The sequence below is a fragment of the Equus przewalskii genome, chromosome 16 (assembly GCF_037783145.1).
Source record: "Equus przewalskii isolate Varuska chromosome 16, EquPr2, whole genome shotgun sequence".
Classification (NCBI taxonomy): Eukaryota; Metazoa; Chordata; class Mammalia; order Perissodactyla; family Equidae; genus Equus; species Equus przewalskii.
This window is the reverse complement of record NC_091846.1, coordinates 411,139-432,490: the sequence shown is the minus strand read 5'-3', so window position 1 is coordinate 432,490 and position 21,352 is coordinate 411,139. Positions and strand designations below refer to the sequence as shown.

The 21,352-nt window shown below is 37.6% G+C and overlaps 1 protein-coding gene across 9 annotated transcripts in view; it reads right to left on the bottom strand.

Moving 5' to 3' along the window:
• Positions 1–21,352, bottom strand: part of PARP4 (poly(ADP-ribose) polymerase family member 4) — a 131,878-nt gene that overhangs the window by 16,676 nt on the left and 93,850 nt on the right. For 5 of the 9 annotated variants that reach the window (XM_070577763.1, XM_070577766.1, XM_070577765.1 and 2 more), the window contains 2 exons: positions 5,557–6,606; positions 3,077–3,176 (listed from right to left, as the gene is read on the bottom strand). In XM_070577763.1, coding sequence (XP_070433864.1) covers positions 3,077–3,176; positions 5,557–6,606 — 1,150 coding nt within the window. Of the gene's footprint in view, positions 1–3,076; positions 3,177–5,556; positions 6,610–21,352 lie in introns of all 9 variants that reach the window. The other 4 variants (XM_070577758.1, XM_070577762.1, XM_070577760.1 and 1 more) reach the window with 1 other exon arrangement.

Genomic DNA, 21,352 nt, shown 5'->3' with positions numbered 1-21,352 from the left:
AGGGCAATGCTGGCCTCGTAGAATGAGTTAGGAAGCATTCCTTGTGCTTCTATCCTCTGAAAGACATCATGGAGACTTGGTATAATTTCTTCTTTAAATGTTTGGTAGAGTTTACCCATAAATGCAGCTGGGCCTGGTGCTTTCTGTTTTGAAAGCTTATTAATTATTTATTCAATTTCCTTAATTAATATAGGCCCATTCAGATTATGTATTTCTTCTTGTGTGAGTTTTGGCAGATACTGTCTTTCAAGGAATCAGTCCATTTATCTAGGTTATCAAATTTATGGGCATAGTTGTTCACAGCAATGAATCTATAGATCAGTTTGGGGAGAGCTGTCATCTTAACATTATTGAGTTTTCCAAGCCCATTACATTGGAAAATTCTCCATTTATTTAGCTCTTTAGAAATTCTCTTAACAATGTTTTGTACTTTTCATTTTAGAAATCTTGCACATCTTTCTTAAATTTATTGTTAAGTATTTGATGCTTTTAATACCATTGTAAATAGTATTTCAAAATTGCATTTTTCAATTATTTGTGGCTAGCATATGGAATTAAAATTGATTTTTGTATTTTGACCTTGTATCCTTCGATCTTGTAGCAGCTTCTGTTTGTCTATCTTTTGTTAGTTTCCTTTATTTTTAAAGGATCCTTTCTGCTGGATATAGAATTCTTAGTTCACAGGCTTTTTTCTTTCAGTACTTTAAAGATATTATTCCATTATCTTTTAGCTTCCATTATTTCTGATGTGAAATAATATAAAATTCTTAAATATGTTCTCCTGACTGTAAGTGTCCTTTTTCTCTGGCTACTTTTAAGATTTATCTGTGGTTTTCAGCAGTTTGACTCTGGTCTACTCAAATACAGTCCTTTTTGTATTTATCCTGACTAGATTTCTGCTGTTTCTTGGATCTGTAAGTTAATATCTTTCATCAATTTTAGAAAAAATTCAGTTATTATTTTTTCAAATATTTTTCTATCTACCCTTCATCCTCTGGGACCCCATTTCACAAATGTTAAACATATGATATCATTCCACATGTCTGGGATTATCTTCTTTTTTCATTCTATTTTTTATTTTTACACTTCAGTTTGGATAATTTTTATTCACCACTTTATATTATTATAATCTGAGTTAAGTAATCTTTTTTTCTATTTTGTCCATTCTATTAATCCCATCCAATGATCTTTTCATTGAAGATATTGTATTTTCCAGTTCCACAGTTTTTATTTGGTTCTTATAGTTTCCATTTATTTGCTGAGATTCTTCCATTTGTTCACCCACTCTGTTCTTTTCTGGTAAACCCTTCCCTATATTTATAATAGCAGTTTTAAAGTCCTTGTCTGCTAATTCCAACATCAGGGTCATCCGTAGGTCAGCTACTATAGACCATTTTGCCGCTTGCTTATATGTCATATTCATCTGCTTCTTCATATGTTATTACACTTTCGTTTTATACTGCACATTGAAGACAATACCTTTTAGAGACTCTGGATTAGGTTGTTTTACTCTAACGAGTGTTGAGTTTTGTTCTGGTGGTTTCTCTAAAGGCTTTTTTTTAGGCTTTGTTAGGGTGGGCCTATCCTGTGGTATAGTCCTTGATCATGAGATATTGTCCTTTTGACTCACTTTGGGTTTTAGTGGAAAGCCTGAGATATTTATCAAGTCTAATTGCTGTAATTTGAAAACCAAACTCTGTCTCCCCAACACTTGGCAGCAGCTGAAATCTGTGCTCAGCATTTTAGCTTCCCCATTGCTGCTTTTCCTGGGATTCTTTGAAGTCAGACCCTGTGTGTGTGCAGGTTAGGGGAGCCAAGGCTCTGAGGGACTTTGTATGCAGATTTCAGAGCTCCCTGCTCTGTGGCTCCCTCCTTTCTAGGATGTTCAGCCTTAACTTCCAGCCACTTTGGCAGCCTTTAACTCTGACCTTTATGTCCTCATCCCATTGAAACTTTTTGTTTCAGTTCTAACCTCCTATGTGCCTCATGAACTGAGAAGCGCCTTCAGGTGAAAAGCTGGATAAATTTGGAGTTCACCTAGTTTGCTTTCTTTCTTTCAAGAATTGTGCCCCCTCCAGTTTCTGCTTGTTTTTGTTTGCATTCCAGGCCTTCAAAGAATGGTTTTAAAATATTTTTTCTCCCAGAGTTAATAAATGTTACTGGCAGGAGAGTCAGATACAAGCTCTTCTATCATTCCAGGAACCAGAACTCCCTCCTCATGCAAATTTTCATCATTCCTTTTTAGTCTAGTGCAAGTTAAACTCTGCTAAGACTCTGCTAACCCTGGAATAAGCCTGAAATATGAAAACCATGGCAATTTAGAGATGATGGCAGAGTTAGACACCGCTGTTCACTAAATCCTGGCTAGTTGTTTAATAATGTTTATTTTATTTTTAAAAATCTCTTAACCTAAGGCTAGCATTTGACCTTCAAACCACCTGCTGGTTTGAGGCTGTCCAGGACCTCCCCATCCATCTCCTTTATTGTCATAAGAAGAAACAGGTCCAGAGATGTTGAATAACTTGCTCTGGCAGAGACTAATTAAATGCTCGTTGAAACTGTTCCCAGTCCCCTTTTATCTGGGTGGGGTTCTGTGACTAGTTCTTGCCACATTTTGTCTCTCTCCCTCCTGTCTATACCAGGGAGATGATGCCAGAGTAATCTTTTTTTTTCTTTTCTTTTCACCACAGTAATTTTAAAGACACATTATTGATGATGGTAGGGCCATAAAAATGGAAGGAACTTGGGTCTCTAAATGACTACATGGAGTGGAACTTCCCTGCTGAGCAATATTTGACAGTGATATGGGCAAGAAAGTAATCTTTGTGTTAAGTTACCAAGATTTTGGAATTTTTAATAGCAGTTGTTGCTTCTTATGCCAATAAATTTGCAAGGGTAATACTCTACTTAGCGGTAAAGATATGACTAGAAACTAGTCCCCTATTTCCTTTGATGGTTAGCAAATATAATTCCATTCATATGTAACATATAGTTGTTATACTAGTACACTAGTTTACAAAAAAATTTATAACAATTAAGGGGATGCCCTTTAATGAATAGAAAAACAGTGACTTACCTAGAGAGCGAATGCCTTTTTGTTCAAGAAAGCTGTTTAAAATATTTGTATTCAGGTTTAATATAAATCCCAGTTCTGGCGTAAGTTTCCAGAAGCCATCCTTTGAAGTTAAGAAAACAAATTTAAGCCACATTATTGAAATTTCATTACACAAAAAGTTATGTGATGAATGTTTCCAATTATTTCAATTCAGCTTAATAAGACAGTAAAAAAATTTTATTACTGTAAAATCAAAGTTCTTCATATACTAGTGACACAGTATTGTTGGGAATTCCATAAAGACTATGGACACTAAGTATCTGGTGCCATTTATAAAAAGTCTGAAAAGTGGCTCATGTGTAGAGATTTTTGAAAAAGGTATATATATTTTTTCTTCTAGCAATGCTTTGAAGCAATGTTTCTCAAACTTTTGAATAGCATGATTCCTTTTGTTCAACATTAAAAATGTGCCCTTATGATATCTGAAACATGAAAATGACAATTTTTTACTCAATATAAAATTATGTTGAACATGCTCTTTAAAACTACCTTCCTTGTACTCATTGTCCCTTGCCCACCCCAGCTAAGAACCACTGCTTTTAAGGTTGATCTTTATCTCATGCTTATGAGAGTGTGGTACGCCTGAAAAATGAGGATCCTGACCTCGAAGTAAATAGACTCTAGGTCCCAGGGGAATTGATACAGGGAGCAGAAAGGAGGGTGATGTCATAGGCAGGTGCAGAGGTTAAAGGACCTATGGCAATGATTGAAAAAACAACAGCAGTGAGAATATGTACCAACCAGTATTGAACTAGTACCATGAGCTGCCTTTTTATCTTTTCAGTTACCTCTTGTTGAGGTATTATTACTATACCCACTTTGTAGATAAGGACACTGAGGAACAGAAATATTAAGCACCTTGTCCAAAGTCACACAGCTAACAAGCAGCACAGTCAGGATTTAAGCCTCAACAGTCTGACTCCAGAGTCCAAGGTATCTGCTATACTGCTCCCGACACTGCTTTTATGTACATTCTTTCAGGTAACAGAAGCTGGGCAACTATTATTATCATGTTTAAACCTCAAAACTACTCTATGAGGCAGACACTATTATCACTCCCATTACATGGATGAGGAAACTGAGACTCAGAAAGGTTATCTGATTTCCACCTGTGGGGACCTGGAATTGGCCACCCCAAGATATGTCTCTTTGGCATCAGGATTATTTGAGGCTGATTGCTTTTGATAAACTGGGACAGGGAAGGAGGCTCTGAGGAATGGAACTTGCCCTTCCTTAGGACACATTTACATTTGTAAGGTAAATCTCTATCTGTAAAAGCTGCCTTCCTCTCTGTACCAGGAAGAAGAAAGGAGATGACCTTCTCTCTAAAAACTCTTAATCAATACCAAAGGCAATGACTTAAAATCTGCATTTTATTGTGCTAGTCTGGTAACCTCCTGTAACTGACTTCCCTCCCCCTCCCAACTTTGGCATTCCTTAAGGATTAAGCATCTTTCCTTAGGCTAGGAACTGATTGCTGCGCTCACCTGTGACGGCCCAGCTCTGGACACAGACTTGCCTCCTGCTACGCCCACCGAGATAGCAGACCATTACCTGCTGTGTCCATCAAGCACTGTGCCGACAGGGCAATCTTGTGACTATTGTGGGAGGGACGTTTCAATCACATGTGAAACACCCCGTTTGGGGGCTATATAACCACTCTGTGCACCCCACTTCTTCGGTGCCCTTTCTTCCTTCGGGAAGAAAGGCCCCGGGCCATGGTTCCTCATAAAGCTTTGTTTAATTTTCTCTTGCTATTCTGTCTCATGTGAATTTAATTCGTTCTCCGGCCAGACGAACCCCCATTTGGGGAGAGGAAATGTCCTCCTCCCCTACACACCAAATCACAAAGTGGTAGGGCTGGGACTCAAACTTAGTCTTATACTAAATCAAGTTGCTTTTGCACTTTACTAAACAACTTTACATCAAAACAAATAATTACAGATGTGAGACTGGGTCTTAGTACTAGTGCAGGAACTAAATTTATAGGGTGTTTATTAACTTCACAAATGGAATAAGAAGTTCTAACACAATCTTACATGTTGAGTAATATTCCCAGACCTTATGTCAAAATATTTAGAGTCTACTTACAGCACTTGTGCTTTACTTCACAATGGGAAATTTACAGGAATTGCAATTCATCAGTTCTCGAACCTGGACCTCTGACCCATTCAGGGATGCTAATTTTTAACTGAGGAATATTAACATTCACAAGTATGATATTCTGGCCCAACAGTGAAAAATAGATAGATAAATACCAGTCATCATCAAGAACACTTTTGTTCAACTGACTTTTTTTAAGCTGGATTTTCTCAATGAAGGAAGCAGCGTGTTCATTTACATTCTGGCAGAAGTCCCAGCTCAATGACCAGGTACTTTGAGTAGCAGTCTTCAAAATTATGAAGCTAAGTAGCCATAGACTTGAGAAATAAGACACATACCTCAGTTTGCAGACTGAAGAGTTCATTCCAGGGCACAAAACTCCTCTGGCTTCGTCTGCTGAATATTTTGGCCTTGTTTTCTTGTGCCAGAAACACTGCAGGAAAGTCACTTCTGTTTATTTTAGATTTTGCCATCTTTTTTAAAAACCTACTCGCCAGAACTCCCGAGGTTTCATCACTTTCTGTTTCAAAAGAACTTTCATGACTTGAAGTAGGCCAAGATTCACGTTGCAGAGAATCTGATGGTGCAGCTCTGGCAGAAACATTTGACGGAGAAGCCCCCAATTCATTGTGAGCAAGGTCAAATAGACCTCTTGGAAGCTTGGAACTGGCGCTCAAAGGAGCAGGGGTATTTTGTAAATGAATAGGAGAGGAATCAGAAAGATCGTGAAAGATTAATATAGGAGAAGAGGAAAAAGGACTCTGCTGCAGGGGAGGGTCCAACTCAAGGGAAATGCTAGCACGACGGCGGATCTGGTGCCTTGGATCAGTTTTAGGTAGATCAAACTGTTTGGAGCTAAACAAGGCACCTGAAAAAGCAGAACCAGCAAGGGATCCAAAAGTTAGGTTCTGGGAAGACAGTCTAGGAAGAGGACGCGACTCAAAGGAAACGTCAGTGCAAGTGCGAGTCTCAAGGCCTTGGTCATTCGGAGATGGACCAAGCTGTTTGGGACTAGCAAGAGAATCAGAGAGAGAGTTCTGAGGAGGTAAGGTGGGAGGACAGAGGGAAGTAAAATGAACAGGTGCAGCACGTGGCAAACAGATTGGGGGAGGGGCAGCAAAACTGCTGGAAACAGCCATTTTTTGTGAAATGCTTTTTGTAGACGTTGATTTGATTCTTGTTTGTTTAAATGAATCCATCTGACTTAAATCCAATGGCTTTTCCACACCTCCACATTTGAAGAGTGATAAAGGTTTTTCCGGTAGTGGGGAATCTAAGCAAACCTCTTCACAATCTTCAAAAACTTCCAGCTCAGATGATTTAAGTTTTCTTTTAGTCAAATGTTTATGTTGGAATTCTTCGATCCATTCAGAGAATGCTGAAAGAGGCTGCTTAGAAGGGAAAATTATAAGGTAAGAGAAAATACAGAATAAAATGAACAGTTAAGCAAACATACTTCCTAGTCATTGACTTCTCAATATTCAAGCAATTGCTTACTGCAGAGCATTGAGAAAAGGAGATATTTAAGATCATTTAAATTCGATGCCTTCACTTTATAGCTATGGAATCCAAGAGCTGGAGAGATTACCAGCAATAAATACATCAAAGATCTTAATCTTTCTTCTTAAAATCATGAAATTTTAAACACTCCTCATGTTACACAAGAGGAAACAGAGGACCATAGAAGTGACTTGCCCAAGATTTTATAATTAGCAGTATCATAGTGTGTAAATCAGCCCTAAAATAAGCTGATAGTTTGAAATAAATTATTCCAGTCTTTTATACTGCTTTATAGCAATATTTAAAAAATGAGAAAACTGAAAAAAATTTCAAAAGCTTTAAAGTAACTAAATGAATATATTTTTACACCAGGATATGAACAAAATGTAAAAAAAAGAGAATGAAAGATGCTGTTATTACTATTATTTGAATATAATTTAAAGAGTCTTCTTTAAAAAGTTGAAGGTAGGGGCCAGCCCTGTGGCCGACTGGTTAAGTTCGCACACTCCGTATTGGCGGCCCAGGGTTTTGCTGGTTTGGATCCTGGGCGTGGACGTGGCACCACTCATCAAGCCATGCTGAGGCGGCGTCCCACATGCCACAACTAGAAGGACCCACAACTAAAAATACACAACTATGTACCAGGGGTCTTTGGGGAGAAAAAGGAAAAATAAAATCTTTGGGAAAAAAAAAAGTTGCACGTAAATAAAATCCAGTTTTATATAAATTACAAGTCCTTGAGATATTTTGGAAATAGCCTCTATTTCTACCAATGTAAAGGAGCCATTTAAGAAAAGGAGTAGTCCTTTTCAAACTCAGTGAAGTTTCAAGTATACATTTAAATAATTAATATTGCAGAACATACGACAAGATATACATTTCAAAATAATATTTTAACATATGCTTATCTGGTGAAATTGCTCTGAATTAGATGAACAAACTGAAAAAGAGCAATAGTAATGGAGTAGACCTATCCAATAGCAAAGCGCTTTATAGAATGACGATAATTATAACAGACAGATCAACAGAACAGAAGAGGTGGTCCAGCAACAGATCCTAAAATATGTGGGAATTTAGTAGATGAAAAAGATGGCATTTCAAGTCAATCGGAGGAAAAGAAGACATTCAATAAATGGTGCTGGTAAAAGTAGCCACCTGGAAAAGAATAAAGTTGGTTCCATACTTCCTATCTTATACCAGTATAGATTCCAATTGGATGGAAATTTAAATGTGAACATGAAACCATAAAACTAGTTAAAGAAATAAGTCAGGGGAAATTTTGCAAAAGCATAATGTCTGAATAGGAAAGGTATTTCTAGGCATGATAAAAAAGACAAAACAATACAAAACGAAAAGAAGCAGCCCAAAGATTAAAAAATTTGGCTGCATTAAAAAATCTGCACGATAAAAAGATGATAAGCAACATCAAAACACAAACGGCAAACTGGGAAAATTTACATCAGAATTCATCAAATTATACACTTTAAATACGCAGTTTATTTATGTCAGTTATAACTAAGTAAATCTATTTTGAAAAATTTAATCAGCTCTAACCAAATTGCCTTCTCTAGGTCCTATCAATTCACACTCCCATCAGCAGCATGTGAGAAAGGAGGGTACTTTCCTTAACCCAGTGTGTTATTCAAATTTTGCTCTTTGCAAATCTTTGCAAATAGTTGAAAAATGTACTAGTGATATTTTAATTTTCCTTTCTTTCTTTCTCTATGAAGAGGTGCATGTTTTTGTATTCTTAAGAGCCCTACATATCTCCTTTCCTATGTATTAATTTAAGAAATCTTTGTCCAATCCTAATTCACTAAGATTTTCTTCTACGTTTTCTTCCAGATATTCTAGTTTCAGTTGTTACATTCAAATCCGTAATCCAGTCAATCTTTGCAGATGGTGTGAGCTAAGGGAAAAGGTTCCATTTTTTTCTTTCTTTATTTTCTTTTGGTGTGTGGCTATCCAATTGTTCCAGAACCATTTGTTGGAAAGATCATCCTTTCCCTCCTGAACTGCCGTGACACCTCTGTAGAAAATCAACTGACCCTATACGTGTGGATATATGTCTAGATTCTCTGTTCTGTTTCAATGGTTATAGGTCCCAATGGTGCATATGTCCATTTTAAACCAATACCACACTACAAATCTTATTAAGAAGGCTTGAAAACAGATAGTGTAAGGCCTCCAACCTTTTCCTCCTTTTCAAAGTTGTTTTGGCTAACCAAGATCCTTTACACTTAGATATAAAATTTAGGATCAGTATGCTAATTTCCAAAAAAAGAAACCTGCTGGGACTTCGATTTGGATTGAATTTAATCTACAGATCAATTTGAGGAGAATCGATATCTTAATAATACTGAATTGTTCAATCCAAGAACATTTATTTAGGTCTTCTTCAGTTGCAATTTTCTCAGCAATGTTTTGTACCTTTCAGTGTATGGATCTCACATATATTTTGTCACGTCTGATTCTACGTATTTCATGTTTTCTATTTTATTGTAAGTGGTATTGTTTTTTAAATTTCAATTTCTGATTGTTTGTTGCTAGTATACAGAAACACAATTGCTTTTTTTTGAGGAAGATTAGCCCTGAGCTCACATCTGCTGCCAATCCTCCTCTTTCTGCTGAGGAAGACTGGCCCTGAGCTAACATCCGTGCCCATCTTCCTCTACTTTATACGTGGGACGCCTAACAGCATGGCTTGCCAAGCAGTGCCATGTCCACACCTGGGATCCAAACCGGCGAACCCCGGGCCCCCGAAGTGGAACATGCGAACTTAACCGCTGTGCCACGGGGCTGGCTGCCAGTTGATTTCTTATATTGACCTTGTATCCTGCAACCTTGCTGAACTCAATTATTAGTTCCACTAGTCTTTTTATAGAATCCCTAAAATTTTCTACATAGAGAATTATAGCGTTTATGAATAAAGACAGCTTTCCTTCTTCCTTTCCAATATGTGTGCTTTTTACATCTTTTTCTTTCCTTATGTACCAGCTAGAACCTTCTACACAATACTGAACAGAAGTGGTGAGGTCAGACATTCTTTCCTTGTTCCCAGTCTTAGGGGAAAAGCATTCAGTATTTCACCATTAAATATGGCATTAACTGTAGGTTTTTCATAGGTGCCCTTTATTAGGTGAGGAATTACCCTTTCCTAGTTGGCTAAGACTTGTTTGTTTTTTTACCATCCTAACCATTTTTAAGCACATAGTTTGGTAGTGTTAACTATATTCACTTTGTTGTGCAACACATCTGTACAACTTTTTAGTCTTGCAGACCTGAAACTACGTACCCACTGAACACAATTCCTCCATTTCCCCCTCCCCCCAGGCCCTGGAAATCACCATTCTACTTTCTTTTCTACGGGTTTGACTACTTTAGATACCTCATGTAAGTGGATCATACAGTATTTGTCTTTTTGTGACTTGCTTATTTCACGTAGCATAATGTCCTTAGGTGGCTAGGAGTTTTTATCATAAGTGGTTCTTGAATTTTGTCAGTTTCTTTTTTGCACCTACTCAGATGCTCACATGGTTTTCTTTTTCGTCTGTTAATATGGTGAGTTACATTGATTTTTGCATGTTATACTAACATTGCTTTCCTGGCATAAACCACGTGTTCATATGTAGTATACTTTTTACAGTATAATACATATGAACATATACAGTATAATACATATGCTGGATTTAGTTTGCTATAATTTTTTAAGAATGTATGCTTGTGAGAAATATTAATCTAAAGGTTTTTGTAATGACATAATGGTATCAGGATAAGGCTGGCCTCTCAGAATGAGTTGCAAAATGTTCTCTCTTCTATTTTCTGGAATGGAAGAGTTTGTTTTGAATTGGTATTATTTAGTCCTTAAATGTTTGGTAAAATTCACCAGTGAACCATCTGGGCCCAGGGTTTTCTTTTGTAGGAAAGGTTTAAAATAAAAATTAAATTTCCTTCATATACAGTAATTTGAGCTTTCTATTTTTTTTTTAAATTTTGGTAGATTGTGCCTTTCAAGGAAACTTTCCATTTCATCTAAATGGTTAAATTTATTGGCATAAAAAGGCTCATAATACTTTCTTATTATCCTTATACTATTTTTCGGATCTGTAGTGATGTACCCTTTCTAATTCCTGACATTGGTAATTTGTGTCTACTTTTACTTGCTCAGCTGCGCTAGAGATTTATCAATTTCACTGACCTTCTCTTTGTTTTTTTTAAATTGATTTCTGCTCTTATTTTTATTACTTTCTATGGGAGGGAGAATTCTAAAGATGTCCTTCCAAGATTCCTGTTATCTGGTTATTCAATCAAACACTACTTAAGGTACTGCTGGGAAGGGCATTTACAGATTAAGATTACTAAACAGTTGTCTTTAAAACAAGGACATTATTCTGGATTACCCAGTGGGCCCAATACAATCACCTAAGTCCTTAAAAGTAGAAGAGGAAAGCAAAAGAGAGATGAGGTAGAAGGGGAAGTCAGAGATTTGACGTGTAAGAAGGACTTGAACTGCTACTGCTAGTTTCGAAGGTGGGAGGAGACCATCACCCAAGGAATTCAAGCAGCCTCTAGGAGCCAACAAGGAGATGGGCACCCTAGTCCCAAAACTGCCTGGACCTGAATTGTACTAAACTGTTCCGACATTAGCTTGAATTCATCTCCAGAGCCTTCAGAAAGAAATGCAGCCCAGAGGGCACCTTGATTTCAGCCCTGAGAAGCCCAGAGCAGAGAAACCACCTGAGCCCATCAGACTTCTCTACAGAACTGTGAGATAATAAATTAATGTTTTAAACTACTAAATCTGTGGCAATTTGTTGGCAACAATAGAAAATGAATAGATTTTCTTTATTCTGCTTACTTTGGATTTAATTTGATCATTTAAAATGGAAGCTCAGGTCACTGTTTTGAAATTTTTTTTAACATAAGCACTTAATACGATAATTTTCCCTTTGAGCACTGCTGTGTTTGTGTCCCACAAATTTTGTTGTGTTTTCATTTTCATTCAGTTCAAAATACTTTCTACTTTCTTTTTTGTTTCCTTCTTTGACCTATGGTTTATTTACAAGTGTGTTGTTTAGTTTCCAAATATTTGGGGATGTTCCAGACATCTTTCTGTTAGTAATTTCTAATTTAATTCCATTGTGCTCAGATAACATGATTTGTATGAATTCAATCCTCTTAACTTACTGAGACTTTTAAAATGCCCAGTAAGATGGTCTGTCTTGGTAAATGTTCTGTGTGCAGTTGAAAAGAATGTGTATCCTCTTGTGTTGGGAGGAATGCTGAATCCATAGGTCAATTCTGTTGATGATGTTCAAGTCTTCTCTATCCTTACTTCTGGGGACTTGTTCTATTAATAATTAAGAAATGAGTTTTGAAATCTCTCACATTACTTGTGGATTTGTCTATTCTCCTTTTGGCTCTATGAGTTTCTATTTCATGTATTTTTGAAGTGCTGTTGCTAGGTAAACAAACATTTAGGACTGTAAGGGCCTTCTGATCAATTAACCCCTTTATTATTATGGAACAGACCTCTCTATCTCTGCTACAAAATATTATTTTCTTTGTGTAGATCTATATTTCCACCTGGCATCATTTTCTTTCTGAGGGTTTCCTTTAACATTTACTATAGCGAAGGTCTTGTCCTGATAAGTTCTTTCAGCTTTTGTATTTCTGAAGGAGTTTTTTATTTCACCTTCTAGTTTTTTCCTCTGTTTTATATTGTGGTAAAATGCACATGACATAAAATTTAGCATCTTAACCATTTTTAGGTGTATAGTTCAGTGTTATTAAATACATTCACGTTGTTGGGCAGCCATCACATCCGCATAACTCATTTCATCTTGTAAAACTAAAACTCTATTCCCATTAACAATAACTCCCCGTTCCCCCCTCCCCTTGGCCCCTGGCCACCACCATTCCACTTTCTGTCTCTATTAATTTGACTACTCTAAGTACCTCATAGAAGTGGAATCCTATAGTATTTGTCTTTTTGTGACTGGCTTATTTCACTTAGCATAATGTTTTCCAGGTTCATCCGTGTTGTAGCATATTGCAGAATTTCCTTCTTTTTTAAGGTTGAATATTTAATTGTATGTATATACCACATTTTACTTATCTATTCATCTGTCAATAAGACACTTGCGTTGCTTTCATATTTTAGCTATTACGAATAATGCTGCTGATACTAACCCTGATATCAGTTTCCCTACATTAAACCCAGCATATATGCAGTTAAAAGCAAAACACTCATTCCCTGCTTACTCCCTGGCTTCCTGGCTCCAGAATCCACTATCCTCCATGGAGACAGACACCGCCAAGGACAAGCACCTGGATTATCTCCTCCCCACAAAGAGATACAGGCTGGTGGGAAAGCTGCTAACCAGCAAGGTCGCGGGCTCCCTCCTCTCTGCAAGTGTCTCAAGGCCAAAGACAGGCTAGTGGGAAAGCTCTGACCAGCAAGGCCATATGCTCCTCCTCCCCTACCTAAAACCCCAAATAAAAACCCTTCCTTTTAGCTTTTCAGGGAGTTTGGGATTTCAGTGTTAGCTCCCCTCTCTCCTTGCTCAGCGCCATGCAATAATAAAATTCCTACTTTCTTCCACTACACCCGGTGTCAGAAATTGGCTTGCTGTGCAATGGGTGAGCAAACCTACTTCAGGTTCGATATCACTGCTGTGAAGATGTATATACACATATTTCTTTGAAACCCTGCTTTCACTTCATTTGGGTATATACCAAGAAGTGGAATTGCTGGATCATATGGTAATTCTATTTTTAATTTTTTGAGCAATTATTATATTGTTTTTCACAGCAACTGTACCATTTTACATTACTAGAGGAGTGCATGAGGGTTCTGATTTCTCCATATCCTCCCCCATACTTGTTGTTTACTGTTTTTTAAAAATTTTTTAAAATTTAATTTTTATTGAGTTAATGATAGGTTACAATCTTGTGAAATTTCAGTTGTACATTATTGTTTGTCAGTTGTGTTGTAAGTGCACCCCTTCACCCTTTGTGCCCACCCCCCCACCCTATCTTTCCTCTGGTAGTCACTAATCTGTTCTCTTTGTCTGCATTTTTAAACTCCTCATATGAGTGGAGTCATACAGAGATTGTCCTTCTCTGTCTGGCTTATTTCACTTAACATAATTCCCTCAAGGTCCATCCATGTTGTTGTAAATGGGACAATTTTGTTCTTTTTTTATGGCTGAGTAGTATTCCATTGTATATATATATACCATATCTTCTTTACCCAGTCATCAGTCGATGGGCACTTAGGTTGCTTCCATGTCTTGGCTATTATAAATGATGCTGCAATGAACATTCCAGTGCATGGGACTTTTGGAATTGCTGACTTCAATCTCTTTGGATAGATACCCAGTAGTGGAATAGCTGGATTGTATGGTAGTTCTATTTTTAATTTTTTGAGGAATCTCCATACTGTTTTCCATAGTGGCTGCACCAGTTTGTATTCCCACCAGCAGTGTATGAGGGTTCCTTTTTCTCCACAACCTCTCCAACATTTTGTTACTATTTGTTTTAGTTATTTTTGTCATTCTAATGGGTGTAAGGTGATATCTTAGTGTAGTTTTGATTTGCATTTCCCTGATGATCAGCAATGATGAGCATCTTTTCATGTGCCTATTGGCCATCTGTATATCTTCTCTGGAGAAATGTCTGTTCATGTCTCCTGACCATTGTTTGATCGGGTTGTTTGATTTTTGTTGTTGAGTTGTGTGAGTTCTTTATATATTATGGATATTAAGCCTTTGTCAGATGTATGACTTGCAAATATTTTTTCCCAGTTAGTGGGTTGTTTTTTGGTTTCAGTCCTGTTTTCCTTTGCCTTGAAGAAGCTCTTTACTCTGATGAAGTCCCATCTGTTTATTCTTTCTGTTGTTTCCCTTGTCTGAGAAGACATGGTGTCCGAAAAGATCCTTTTAATACTGACGTCAAAGAGTGTACTGCCTACATTTTATTCTAGAAGCGTTATGGTTTCAGGTCTCAGCTTTAGGTCTTTGATGCATTTTGAGTTTATTTTGGTGAATGGTGAAAAAGAATGGTCAATTTTCATTCTTTTACATGTGGCTTTCCAGTTTTCCCAGCACCATTCGTTGAGAAGACTTTCTTTTCTCCATTGTATGCCCTCAGTTTACTGTTTTTTTGATGGAGCCATCCTAATGAGTGTGAGATGGTCTCAAGCAGTTTGATTTGCATTTCCCTAATGATTAATGACGTTGAGCATCTTTTCATGTGCCTATTGGCCATTCATATATCTTCTTTGATGAAATGTCTATTCAAGTCCTTTGCCCATTTTTTATTTGGGTTGTTTGTTTTGTTGTTGTTGAGTTTTAGGAGTTCTCTATAGATTCTGGATACTAATCCCTTAACAGATAAATCATTTTCAGATATTTTCTCCCATTCTGTGGGTTGTCTTTTTATTCTGTGGATGGTGTCTTTTAATGTACAAAAATTTAAACCTTTCATTAAGTCCAATTTGTCTGTTTTTTCATTGTTACCTATGCCTTTGGTGTCATATCCAAGAAATCACTGCCAAATCCAATGTGGTGAAGCTTTTGTCCTATGTTTTCTTCTAAGAGTTTTACTGCTTTAGGTCTTATATTTAGGTCCTTGATCCATTTGAATTAATTTTTGTATATGGTATTAGGTAAGAGTCCAACTTCATTACTTGTATGTGCTTCTCCAGTTTTTCCAGCACCATTTATTGAAAAGACTATCCTTTCTCCATTGAAGGTCTTGGCACTCTTGTCAAAAGTCATTTTACCATATATATGAGGGTTTATTTCTGAGCTTTCTATTCCACTCCATTGCTCTATAGGTCTGTCTTTATGCCAATATCACACTGTTTTGGTTCCTATACCTTTAGAGTAAGTTTTGAAATCAGGAAGCGTGAGTCTTCCAGTTATGTTCTTCTTTTTCAAGGTTGTTTTGGCTATTTGGGTCCCTTGAGATTCCATATAAATTTCAGGATGGAGTTTTCTATTTCTCCAAAAAAAAAAAAAATCATTGGGATTTTGATAGAGATTACACTAAAGCTGTATATTGCTTTGGGTGATACTGACACATTAACAATAGTAAGTCTTCCATCTTCCTATCTTCAAGTTCACTGATTCCTTCTTCTGCCTGCTCAAGTATGCCTTTGAATTCCTCTGGTGAATTTTTCATTTCAGTTATTGTACTTTTCAGCTCCAGAATATTTTTGAGGTCTTCCATCTCTTTATTAATATTTCCATTTTGTTCACACATCATTTTCTTGACTTTCTCCACATCTTCCTTTAGTTCTTTACGCAACTTTAAGACAATTGTTCTAAAGTCTTTGTCTAATATATCTGCCATTAAGTGTTTTTCAGGGACAGTTTCTGTTGATTTATTTTTTCCTTTGTTTAGGCCATACTTTCCTGTTCCTTTGTATGCCTTGTGATTTTTTGTTGAACGCTGGACATTTAAATCCTAGAATATGGTAAGTCTAGATATCTGATTCTCTACCTTCCCTATGGGCTGCTGTATTTTTATTGTTTTTGTTTTTTTTGATTGTTGTAGGCTGTCTGTGTGCTAAGGATCAGCCTGAAGTGTAAATTGAATGCCTTCTTAGGTCTTTTCTGAGCCTTTCTTTGGGTATGTGCAGTTGCTTTCTTATTTTCCCCATATATGCAGTGGTTTTTGAATGTCCCGGTCTTTAATATCTGGGTCACATAAGGGGGAAAATGGAAAATCCAGGGGGGAGGAAAGATGCAGGCCCTTTAAATCCCTGGAAGCCACTTCAGCTGGAGGGGGAGGAGTTTGCAACAATAGGGGGAGGTGCAACAATGGTTGCCTGCCTCTTTGTCTGCACCTCCATGATCAGAAGCAGCACTCAGCAATCAGAGCATGGATCCCCAACCTTTGGAGGACAGGGTCCTTTTTGCCCACCCTGGCTCCTGTAAGCTGTGTGCAAGTTGCTCCAGGAACAGTGCAAAGCTGCCTGCCACATGGCTAGGGGTGGGGGATGGACAGCTGCTACTGTCCTAAGAGCTGAAATTGACCGAAATTAACCACAATTTACCAGTCCAAGTCTTCTCCTGGATGTTGCAAGCCTTCAACAGAGTCCAGAGTTCCAAAATAGTTACATCATGCAGATTCTGCCAGTGCATTTTTGTGTAGGTGCAGAGAGCAAATTTATGGTGTTTCCTACTCTGCCACCTTCCCAGAAACCTCCTCATCTTCACTTTAAAAAGATAATTTTTACTAAGTATTAATTCTAAGTTGACAGGGTTCTTTTCTTTTTTTCCTTTAGTACTTTAAAAATGTTGCTCCATTTTCTTCTGACTTGCATTGTTTCCAACAAGAAGTCTGCTCTGACCTTATCTTTGTTATTCTGTGAATGAAGTGTCTTTTTCCTCTGGCTACTTTTCAAATTTTCATCATTGGTTTCAAGAAATTTGATTACGATGTGACAGGGTATAGTTCTCATTATACTTGCACTTGGGGTTTGTTGAGCTTCTGGGATATTGGGTCTATAATTTGACTTTTTTTTTTTTTGAGGGAGATTAGCCCTGAGCTAACTTTCACTGCCAATCCTCCTCTTTTTGCTGAGGAAGACTGGCCCTGAGCTAACATCTGTGCCCATCTTCCTCTACTTTATATGTGGGACACCTACCACAGCATGGCTCGATAAGTGGTGTGTAGGTCCACACCTGGGATCTGAACCAATAAACCCTGGGCTGCTGAAGCAGAACATGTGAACTTAACTGCTACACCACTGGGCCAGCCCCCAGTCTTCCTCTGTTTGCTTGAGGAAGATTGTCACTGCACAACATCTGTGCCAATCTTCCTCTATTTGTATGTGGGTCGCTGCCACAGCACGGCTGCTGATGAGTGATGTAGGTCAGCACCCAGGAACTGAACCCAGGCTGCTGAAACAGCGCATGCCGAACTTAACCACTAGGTAATGGGGTTGGCCCCCTCTAATTTCTTGTACAACAGGCTGCATAATGCTGTCCCATAGTTCACTGATTATTTTCGTTCATATTATTCCCCTCTAATTTCACTTAGGATAGTTTCTAATTGCTATATTTATAGGCTCACTGTTTCTTCTGTAGTGTCTAATCTGCTGTGAATCACATCCAATGTATTTATTATCTCAGACACTGTGTTTTTCATCTTTAGAAGTTCAATTTTGGTCCTTTTTTGTATCTTCCATATCTCTAGTTAACATGTGCAACCCACCCTCTGCCTACTTGAACATATGGAGTACATTTATAATAGCTGTTTTAATATCCTTGTCTACTCCTCTATTATATCTTAATTTCTGGGTCTGTTTTTATTGATTGGTTTTTCTCCTCATTATGGGTCATATTTCCATTTCTTTGCCTGCCTGGTAATTTTTAAGTGGATGCTAGACATGTCAATTTACATTGTTGGGGTGCTGAAATTAAAAAAAATTCCTTTACATACTTTTGAGCTTTGTTCTGGGACATAGTTCAGTTATTTGGAAATAGTTTGATCCTTCTGAGTCTTGCTTTTGAGCTCTGTTAGGTGGGATGAGAACAGCTTTCAGTCTAGATCCTTTGTGTAGCACTTAGTCTGGAGCAATATCCTCGTGGCTACTCTACCAGTGTCCCCTCTGTTGGGAGATCTTGCCATTCAAACTGCGGGAATGCAAACTATTCCTGACCCTGCGTCAGCTCCAGGGGTTGTTCCACCTGCTTCTTTCTGGTGGTCCTTTCTCTGGCCTCGGGTTGTTTCCTCACACCCACACACTGATCAGTACTCAGCCAAAGACTAGAAAGGAACCCTCTGCAGATCTCTGAAGATCTCCTTCTGGGCAGTTCTCTCCTCTCCAGTACTTTGTCCTTCTAATTTTAGCCATCTTGACCTCCCTGATCCCAACTTCATCTCCCTAACTCAGAGAGACTACCATGCTCTGTTTGAGTCCACTGTCCCAGGGCTGCTGTCTGGAAACTCTTCCCTGGTAATAAGCTAGAGCAATCCTAGAACTCACCTCGTTTGTTTCCTTCTCTGAGGGATTGCTATTCTGCTCTATTGTCTGATGTCTGAAAACCATTGTTTCATATATTTTGTCCAATAAAATATTTTTTGCCATATATTTTTTAGTTGTTTAAGGTGGGAGAATAAATCCAATTCCTAATGTTACTCTATCAGTAGCAGAGTTTCCCTAGCTATTTCAAATTTAAAATGCACATATCCTGTGGCCTTTTAAGTCTGTTTTTAGAAATATATCCTACAAATATACTACAGCACATAGGAAATAACGTGTAAAGTTATTCACTGTAGCACTGTTTGTTATAGACAGGAAATAAACTAAAAGTCCATCAATAAAGGACTTGGATAAATACATTCTAGTACATCCATATGATATAATACTTTTTAGCTATAAAAAAAGAAGCTATTCTTTAAAATATCTCCAAGATATACATTAAAGACAATGTATAGCATAGTGTGTAGAGTATATACACTGTATATAGTATATACATGTAAGCAGATGGGGAAATTCATATTTAGCTCATATATACATATGCTATTTCTGGAAAGAGATCACAAGGAATCCGTAATAATGGATGCCTCTGGGGAGGAGGACTGGCTGAAGGTGTCGGTTGGGAAGGATTCACTGTCTCTCCTTTTGTACTGTTTAGATTTTGAACCATGTGACTATGTAAGAAAAAATTTTACTAAATGAACAGAAATAAGCTTATACTTCCTAGCATGATTCTTCTACTTACCAAAATTACTCATTTTCATTCCTCCTTCCCTTCAAGTTCACAACCTTTAATTATGTTTAACCATCATCATCTACTAAGGAACCACGCAGGCTCTCAAGAGAAAGAAATGCTGAAATAGAGTGCTCGAAGGTTCTAATCGCAGTCAGACACTCAATTTGTTGCCAATAACAGTTAAAGTATTCAATTTTTAAATAATTTACTTTAAAAATGAGATCAGAAGTTACTTCTATAAAATATCTGCCTCTTACTTATTCCCAGTATGCTTTCCTGAGCAGGCAGGGAAGGAGTGGATTAGGGTGTGTATGAGGAATTGTTCCTAAACCTAGGAGTGCCCGTAACAGGGCGCTGAGCAGAGAACATCACCCCTCATGTGTGCACTAGAACAGAAAAGACACTGAACGCCAAGGATGGTCTCATTAATAAACAAGAAAACTTAGACCCCTTTAAACTTAGGCAAGGTGGGCAGAGCCAAGACAGATCTCAGATCGCCAGTGCCCTTACGGGGCTCTCATGCTGCCGGTTACTGACATGAACTGAAATAATTCTAAATAGAATTCTTTATTTGTCACATTTGGGTAAGTAAAATAAGTCCTGAGGGAGAGTAACAGAGGCTTTAATATTTTTGCTAAATTAGATGGTTCATTCAGAAGAATTACTACAGCTGAAATAAAGATAAACTATCAAGTCATCAGTTTAATTTGTAAGTTGTAATTTTTCATCCTATAGGTTTGGATCTAGAAGTACGAAGGTCCAAAATATTGGCAAAATTAGTATGAAATAATTCATTATTACACTACAGTAAAACCCAAATGAACTTAGAACCAATTTTGAAAATAAATTAAAAATTTTTATAAACAGTATACACACATGATGAGAAAATTAGAAAATACAGGTAGACACAAAGATGAAAATAAAAATCACACAGAATCTCATATCCAATCTTTGTTTGGCATATATCTCACAAGATCTTTTCTGTGTGTTTGACACATATTTAAAATATATATTTTCAAGGACCCCTTTTGACAATAAGGCTGTCTTGTTTCAAGGACAACAGTTGATTATTAGTTGTACATCAGATGTTTTTTTCAAAACATGGCACTCAAATGGCCCTTTGTGGGAGTAGCAGAGGGAGGACAGGGTCACTGCCCCCCAGCTCAGTCCCTTTACTTTCTCTTAACAACCTCAAAGCCACATTCCCTGAAGTGGGATCTCGAAATCCCAGAATGACAACTGTGGCCTTGTGCTGACGCTGTCAACACATACACTACCTTTTGTTTTGTCTTATCTTATAGTTGTCTTTAAAGAAAGGGGAGGGGGATAATTTCAGAAAATCATGTTTCGACTCCCTTTCTGGGTTCACTTCCTAAGTCACGTAGCTCCTGTTGGATAGAAGGGAAGTTGCAGCTGCCACAGAACAGATGGGCGGTGGCAGGGCTGGAGGAGTGACTGCAGCACAACCTGCCGGCTCATACCCTTTTCTGGAATGTGCCAAGGCAGAAAGAAACCAAGGCTATATTTGAAAAGCTAACATGAAAGAGGTCTCTGAGTGGTGTTTCCAAAAATTGAAAGAGATTTATGCACATGATAAGTAAAATCCAAAAACAATGATGAACTGGTAAAAAATATTTGCAACAGAGACAGATCAATTTTCTTAATATATGAAGAACTCCCGTGAGTTACGAAAAAGACCAGTAATCCAAGCAAAAAACAGGCAAAGGGTTTGATCATAAATAAGGAAATAATATGGCTCTTAAACATAGGAAGAAAGGCTCAACTTCATTGTTGCTAAGAGAAATGCAGTTAAAACTGCAGTGAGGGGCCAGCTGGGGGCATAGTGGTTAAGTTCGCACGCTCTCCTTCAGCGGCCCTGGGTTCGCAGGTTCAGATCCTG